This window comes from Psammomys obesus, unplaced genomic scaffold (assembly GCF_907164565.1).
Source record: "Psammomys obesus unplaced genomic scaffold, mPsaObe1.curated_primary_1811, whole genome shotgun sequence".
Classification (NCBI taxonomy): Eukaryota; Metazoa; Chordata; class Mammalia; order Rodentia; family Muridae; genus Psammomys; species Psammomys obesus.
In genome coordinates, this window is record NW_026596057.1 from 16387151 (window position 1) to 16395588 (window position 8438).

Here is an 8438-nt window from a genome sequence, read left to right on the forward strand (position 1 = left end):
AGTTAACTTTGTACCCTAGAAGCCAAAAGAGAGCAACGAGAAGGACACACAGTAGTTAGTTTGGCATGTTTGAACTGAGGTATCATCCCCTCCAGGAAGCATGAAAAGACTGATTTTCCTTCAGCCACCTGAAACAGCGGCTCTCAACCTTCCTAATGCTGCCACCCTTTGAAACAGTTCCTCACACTGTGGTGACCCCCAACCATGAAATTATCGTCAGTGCTACTTCATAACTGTAATTTTAATACCATTATGAAAGTATTGTATTAAATATCTGTGTTTTCCAACGGTCTTAGGCAAAACCCCTGTGAAAAAGGGTCATTTGACTCCCGAAGGAGACGCGAACAACGGGGTTGAAAACGTTCAGTATTACACGCTCCCAGGACAGTAGCTCCTACTTAGGCCCTCTTTATTAGGACTCGTGGCCCTAACACCGACCCTAACTACCAATACCCATCGTTTATTTCTTTCATATGCCCACTACCCCTATGTTTAAAATATTTTACTTTATTTGTGTATGTGTGTGTGTTTGTATGTGGGCACACAAGTGTCATGGTGCGGGTGTGGAAGTCAGTATGTGGTCCCTGGCGATTGAAGGCACGTCATCAGGCTTGGTGACAGGTACCTTTATTGACTGAGTATCTCTATCTTAAAAAAGACTGCTGAGCCCAAAATCATGTTTATTGTTATCACTGTATCACTAAGGTCCGAAAAGTTTTTTAACATGTGTGCTCACTTTGTGGGTTTGCTTTGCATCTTGGGTAGGCATTCGAGCAGTGTGCCATCATGCCTGGCTGTCAGCTGGTTCATTTTTACAGCAACCTCCCTTCCCTTGCCTGCTTGTCCTATCAGCACTGTACGTAGTTCTGATCTGGGACTAAAACTCATGATCTTTTGGCTCGGGCTCTGCAAACTGAGTCATTCTGGCACTGACAATATTCCGTGACTCAGCAGGTCCGAAGAGGAGGTTGTCAGAATCCAGATAGATAATTTCGAGTCTTTTAAAGGCAAGCTAGGAAACACAAACAACACAGTGGAAGAATTTCAAAGCGGGTCTGCGTATCCAGGGGAAAAATGTCATTCCATTCCCAGGCTTCTCACTTCCTTCCTTGCCCGGGCAAAGGAGTTACACTTTAATTTAGAGCAAGGAAATCACAAAGTTGACTCTGAAGCTGACATCGGGCCCTGTATTCCGCAGGGACTCAGCCCCCTGGTCACCTCCGGATCTCTGCCCTCAGCGTGGGTAAGCGCTTGACCCGCGCTGCAGCAGACATGCCCGGGACGGCTGGAGAAGGCGAGGTCACGCAGGCCGCCGCCTCCCTGAGGGGTCGCTCAGGGCCCAGCGCCTGGGCTGGGCTGCTGCTGGGCTGTACCGTAAGGACAGACACCTGGGTGGGCCACGGTCCACGTCCTCGTGAAGTCAAAAGCCGGATACCGAGCCACCTCACCGTCCGGCGTTGCCCTTTGAGAACCCCTCTTAGTCCCCGACACCCTCCAAGGCAACATCCTCTTAGGACGAAGAGCCGAACAAGAGACTGCCACAGGGTGCGGGAGCTCCACCGCGGCCCTTGCCCTCCCAGAATGCACCGCCCCGCGCCCCACACCCCACGCCCCGCCCTCCTCCCTTCGCTCAGGCTCCCTCCCCGCCCACCCTGAGCCCCTCCCTCTTATTCCCTCGCCCAGCCCACCTCTAGTCACGCCCAGCCAGAAGCATGGCCCTCTGGCCTCCTCCATCTCGCGCCCCCTCCCTTTCGCTCCCGGGCCCGCCCACCTCGCGCCCCGCCCCGCCCTCTAGCGCCCCGCCCTTTCGGCCAGCCCCGCCCACCCCCGCCCCGCCCCGCCCACCTCGCTTCTCGGGCCCACCGCCCTCCCGGGCCGGAGAGCCAGTGGTTGCCCCAGCCGCCGCCGGGAGTCGCTGGGAAGGGCACACAGGGCGGGGAGAGCCCCGGGCCCGCGTGAGCTGCCGAGGAGGCCGGTCTTGGGTTTTCTCCTCCGCCAGATCCCACCCCACGCGGCAGACCCCACCCCCTGCTCCTTCCTCCTGGGGCGCGCTCTCGGGCGCGCGCTCGGAAGTCGGGGGTCGGCGCCCAGTGCAGGCTGCGCACCGGGAGGCTGCGGAGGCAGCGCGCTCTCCGCCCGAGGACGCCCACCCGTCGGCTCTGCGCCCGGCCCTCGCCGCCAGCCCGGTCCCCGGCCCGGCCTCGGCCCGCAGCGGAGGCTCGGCCTCGAGGCACGCCGCTAGGCGAGTGCGGCGCGGCGCCCAGCCTTGCGAGGGCCCGCGCGCGGCGGGATGACGGGTGGCGGGCGGGCCGCGCCGGCCCTGCGGTCCCGGGGGCGGCTGTGGCCTCTGCTGGCCGTGCTGGCGGCCGCGGCGGGCTGTGTCCGGGCGGCCATGGACGAGTGCGCGGATGAGGGCGGCCGGCCGCAGCGCTGCATGCCGGAGTTTGTGAATGCCGCCTTCAACGTGACCGTGGTGGCCACCAACACGTGCGGGACGCCGCCCGAGGAGTACTGCGTGCAGACCGGGGTGACCGGGGTCACCAAGTCCTGTCACCTGTGCGACGCCGGCCAGCTCCACCTGCAGCACGGGGCAGCCTTCCTGACCGACTACAACAACCAGGCCGACACCACCTGGTGGCAAAGCCAGACCATGCTGGCCGGGGTGCAGTACCCCAACTCCATCAACCTCACGCTGCACCTGGGTAAGCGGTGACAGCCCTGTCCCCCACTGCTTCTCGCTCACGGCTCAGCTCCGGGGCCGCCTCCGTGGAGCCGCCGGTCCGGCCCGAGGGGCCTGCGCTGACGGTCTGTTCTCCAGCGTGGGCCACACACAGAAATTCCTTTCTCCAACTTTTAAAATCCATCTCCCTTTGAACATCCGGTGAGGGCCACCATGTCCCACGCTAGCATCTCTCTCTCTCTCTCTCTCTCTCTCTCTCTCTCTCTCTCTCTCTCTCTCTCTCCTCTTTCTAACCCAACCGGATTCTTGTTCCGTTGATTATTTTCTATTTCGGCAGTTAGGATTTTGGCCCAACAACCCCACTTTTCTTCCCCCCTAATGAAATACCCATCCTGGCAGGGCTATCACATCGCGTGCTTGCTTTAGCTAGAATCTTCAAGGTCTACCTTTAGACACCTGTCTTTAAAATGTTTAGTTGTCTCTCTCCAGGGTGGAGAATGATTGCTCTTAGTTCTGATCAGGGAATTTGTCGGGAACAAATGCTTTCTGCTGCCGGTAATTAAAGCAGGAATTCACTTTTAAAGTTACTGTTCTTTAGAGCTGATCAGCCTTCATTAAGAGCTGTTTCGCCGCTAATCCTGGTGGAGAGGAAACAGAAAGGTAATGAAGACCCTCGCTGTAATTGCCGGCCAGTTTTGTTACGGTGTAAAAAGGCTCAAAGGCTCTCCTCGAAGTCTTCCCTGTTGCTTTGATCCAGAGCAAATGTGGAAGCGTGCATCCTTTTAGAAGTCAGGAAAGGGCTGTATAGTAGGAAACTCTGTGGCAGAACCGTGGATGGGAAAGGCCGTGGTTATCTGAATGGATCAAAATTCCTGCTTGATCTAGGAAAGTTTACCTTCACTTTTGAGACAGACGAGCGAGCAGAAAATTTCGTCGCTGTGATCAGTAGTGCAATATAAGGGTGAGAAACTGATTGTCAGTGTGTAGGGTTCCCTTCCCATTGTACCAGTAGCTGGTACTAAAGCAGACTGCCCCACGCTTCTACAGGGCTAATAACATCTGGAGTATCTGAAAGGGACATTTTGTAGGCAAATAATCCTCAGGTCACGGTTTTGTGCTTTTCTTGTCATTGCTCTCCAGCACACCAAACATTATATTAAGTATCAGGGAATTTTTTTTTTTTTTCAGAGAAAGAATGTGACTTACAGCAAGTGTCTTTGAAAAGTGTAAATTTGTGTGTGTGTGTGTGTGTAAGAAGCTTTAGAAAAGCAGTGTTTAGTGCCTTTGCAGTAAACACCTTTGTATTTGTAGATGAGTCACCAGGCAAATGGAAACTTTTTGAAAACAAGTTCATAAACAAAACTGGTGAGGCCTCTGCTTTTCAGTAATTAAACAAATGAATGAGTTCAGTATTGAAAAGGCGTTGGAACTATATAGAAGTGTGGAAGTTGCGTCTTGGGACAGGTGCCTTTCTCAAGGCAGAGGGAGACAGTGGGGCTAAGATCTCTTTTAAGTACCTTAAGAGTTTTTAGGTTGCCCAAAATTGTTTTATAGTTTATGACCAGTTATTTTTAACTTATTTTTTGGCATTCAATTCTGAATCCCCTTGAAGTCTTGCTTAATCCATTTTCAGATTAAAAAAAAAAAAAATTAAAGAAAAGCGAAGGCCTTGATGTCTCCCAAGTGCCTGAGATGCAGTTGAAAAGTTCTGAACAATAGCCTGTCAATCTTGGCTTTCCTTTTTCTCCAGGCATAAGGGAGCTGAGGTTTTTTTGTTTGTTTGTTTTTTGTTTTCCAGGTGATTACAGAGGGAGATAGAGAGAGAGTAAGTATTCAATCCGAGTTAAGTTCTCTGTAGCGGAGACATGTGCTAGGTTAAGAGAGAGCGGTGAGGTTGCTGCTGTTGGGAGGCAGATATGTTGACTCTGGGTCATGTTACTAACAAGGTCAAAGAGCTCTTTCATCTCTTTAGGATGGCAATATGACATTTTCCGTGAGCTTCGACTTTCTGGAAAAAAAAAAAAGCTGAAAAATTCTTCAGTTGGCTGCTAAATGACAGTCATAGAACAGGGCCTCACTCTGGCTGTCCTGGAATTCACTATGTAGGACAGGCTGGCCTCGGAACGCACAGAGACCCTCCTGCTTCTGCCAGGATTAAAGTCAAGAGCAGCCACACCCAGCAGATTTACTCTTAAGAAAAAAAGATTTAAAATATTTTCTAAGCAATGTAGTTATCGTAAAAATAGCAGTCTAGTTATTGTAAAAATGCGCTTTTTGTGTCATAGTTGGAGAGTGTATGAAAGCTAGACTGGACTTACTACACTTGTTTTGTATTGGAAACGATATGGAGGAAATTTGCAGTAGAGTTGGTGGGGAGGGGAGAGTTTGGTAGGGATTGTTGCATCTGGTTTCTGCCCCCACATCCTTTTTATTTTTTTCTTTTTCTCTCTAATGGCTGTGTATATATGCATGCATGGAGGGTGTGCTCAATGATTTCGGGCAAGTAGGCAGGGAATGACTTATCAGAGTGTTTGGATATTCAGCGTATTCACTCCTTGACTCCAGTTACTCTGTGGGCTGTAGCTAACTAATTATTTCCCATGGAGTCAAGTACCATGACTGTTTTGTGCATCCATTAAATCTCCCGTCCAGTTCAGATTTCACATACCCTTCAACAAGCGATGCATACTGTGCCTTGCCCCTACAGAGCATGCGAAACTCAAGTGAGCGCTGTGAAAGAATAGGCCCAGCCACCGCTTCGCTGGCCTGCCTTCTGATGTTGAACCTTACTGCAGACCTAAAAATAAGTCAAGTCTAGGATTGGGTGCGTTGGAGCACTCTGGGAGGCTGATATAGGCAGATCTCCGAGCGTTCAAGGCCAAGCTGGCTTACATAGCAAGTTCCAAACCAGCCAGCGCAACATAGTGAGACCCTGACTCAAAAGTTAGAGAAACAAATCATCAAGTCAGGCCACACACTTAAGTAGTAACAGAAAATATACATGTTTTGGCAATGATCATGAGTCACTTACTTATTATGAGAATGAAACACAAGGCGATATATTCAAATAGTAAACATAGCAACAAGCCCAGATTGCATGATCAGTTTAACCAGGACCTTTTTGGGGAGCTGAATTTTAAATTTGACAGGTACAAATTAGATCCTTGTAGCCAGTACCCATCACTTGATGTGAAAACAATCCAGGAGAACAAGCATGGATTCTGACAGCTGCCATTTTCAACTTCCATGCGCAGTAACATAGTAGGGTTCAGGGTGCAGCACATCTCTTTATATGAAGAGTTAAAGTTGCTTTGGGAACCACAACTGTATTTTCTGCCTGTTGTGGAGAGAAGTCTCAGTCAGGCACAGGTTCCTCAAAAGTCCTGGTTTTTTGCTTTCAGCTTTCAAATCTGCTTTCCTGAATAATCTGTCAAGGTTACTTAGTTGCTGTTTAGAAGTTTAGCTCTTACTTCTGATAATTTTAATTTTAGCAGTATCTAGGGACTTGTTGAAAGTAATACTGTAGCTGAGGATTTGATTTTCTTAAGCAGCCCCTTTAATTAATTCAATAATTATTGTGAATGGAAACTTGGTAGAGAGGGCTTTGATCTTTCAAAAAGGTACCCTTTTCTCATTCTTAAAACAATTAGGTTAAGAAACTATTTATATAAGCAACTCAGTCAAAGTTTATGGAAGTTCCAAAGTTAGCTTTGCAACTCAGTTCCCAAGCACTTCATCAGCTTCAGGGATGGATGGTGCTTATATGAAGCACTTTAATCTTTGTGAAATATTTTGTGTGTGTAAATCAGAATCAACACACAAAGGGATTTGGTCCTTCCTGACTGCATATTACTATTTAATGTGAAACAAACAGCAAATCTGCCTTTTCTCCTGGGGAAATCTTTGTAAATGTGGGCTCTGACTGTGTTGAGGAGTAGCTCAGGGTGGTGACTGCACTGTGGTGTTTGTGTGCCCTGAGGGGACACTATTTTAGTTTGTCTCACAAAGGCCTGATTTACATTTTGCAGGTTTCAACTTGAGAAGGTAAGGAGCTGCTCTTTAATGGCCAGTAGTTGCTGAGCATTTTTTTTTTTTTAAGTTGCTGTTGGCTGTATCCCTGTTCTACAGTTCATTGCTTTTCTGCAAATTCCTTCTCCCTCTTTTGTAAAGCACCCAGGAGAAAACATACACATCAGAGGAAATGTTACAGCTCTGGGGCATCCCTCTCCATCAGTTTATCCTAAGTCACAGTGGTGTGGGAGGAGTAGCATTGGGTTGTTTCAATTCTAAATCCTTTTAGGAAGTTGGGTATGCTCTTTATCATGTAACCCCTCTCTGTGTGCATACATTCTCATATTAATGGCAGCTATTCTGCAAACATTTTTTAAATTCCTAAGAAATGCATACCACAGAGCAGCCTGATAGAAAGGTGTGGAAGATTGAAGGCCCATTCCTAAGAGTTTATATGCTTCTAAGTGGAATTTAAAGGTGTAGTGCTTTTACCATGTAATAGCAAAGGGCTTTTTTTTTTTTTTAAGATCCATTTATTTATTTATTTATTTATTTATTTATTTATTTATTTATTTATTATATGTACAGTGTTCTGTCTGCATGTACACCTGCACACCAGAAGAGGGCACCAGATATCATTATAGATGGTTATGAGTCACCATGTGGTTGCTGGGAGTTGAACTCAGGACCTCTGGAAGAATAGCCAGTGCTCTTAACCACTGAGCCATCTCTCCAGCCCAGCCAAGGGTTTTTTTAATAATAGTATATTGCAGTTTTTAAAGCCTCCAGCTTGTCAGTGGTTAGACTTCTCCATGAAGGCAACCATGAGGACCCTGTAGGTGTGACCGGAAGTCCTGGCGCAGGTAAGTCTTGGACTCCTTAGTCGAGTAGATTGGTCTCGGCCACTCATTCTTTCTTTAGCAAGTCTCTCAAGAGAGTGTCTGGCTTATCCCTTTAAAATAAAAAAAGCTCACATACAGATTGATTCAGAAATGCCAGACTCCTTTGGTTTTCTTCTCTGATTTTCCTTAGGCCATTGTTCCTTTTTACTTACATTCCCAAATTCTTATCATTTCATGACACTTACTGTCCCCAAAGGAAAATCTTGTAACCTCAAGCCTTCATTTACCATTTGCAAAAACAAAGTTGTGTTTCAGGTTAGCTCTTTCTTCAGGACCAAAGACCTGGATATCGATTAATATGGGATGAGTGGATAGAACTATGTTTAAAACTAAATTTGCTTCTGAATATTTTGCCCAACTCAAAGGAAGCCATTGAATTTCACCTGACTATTGCCACATCTTGACAAATTCATGGTCTTTCAGCCTTTCATTTTGCTCCTTATACAGACGTCTCAGTTTACAATGGGGTTATGCCCTTAACAAAGCCACTGCAACTTGAAAGTATTATGACTTGAAATGCATGGAGCACAAGCAGCGAAATGGGGATGGCACCTGGCAACAGCGCCCTGTGGAGTAGTTGTGATTGATGAGCTAGTGCAGAGCTGTGGTTCTTTCTTCCCTCCCAGTATTGGTCAAGAGGACTGCAGTAGGTATAGCCCAGGAAGATGTCAAGTCAAAATCCAAAGTTTGGTGTCCATCGTGACCTCTCACTGTAAGCTCTGAAATCCAAAGCAGCCCATTAGAAGCTGGGAACTATCAGTATTTGCATTGCTGAATTTCAGAATGGCCAGTAAATATATATATATATATATATATATATATATATATATATATATATATTTACA

The 8438-nt window shown here is 47.5% G+C and overlaps 1 protein-coding gene across 1 annotated transcript in view; it reads left to right on the forward strand.

Moving 5' to 3' along the window:
- The first annotated feature begins 1905 nt into the window (after positions 1-1905).
- The window catches only part of Lamc1 (laminin subunit gamma 1), a 116326-nt gene continuing 109793 nt past the window's right edge, over positions 1906-8438 (forward strand). The window contains exon 1 of the mRNA XM_055624506.1: positions 1906-2702. Coding sequence (XP_055480481.1) covers positions 2291-2702 — 412 coding nt within the window. The 5' untranslated portion in view covers positions 1906-2290. The remainder of the gene's footprint in view (positions 2703-8438) is intronic.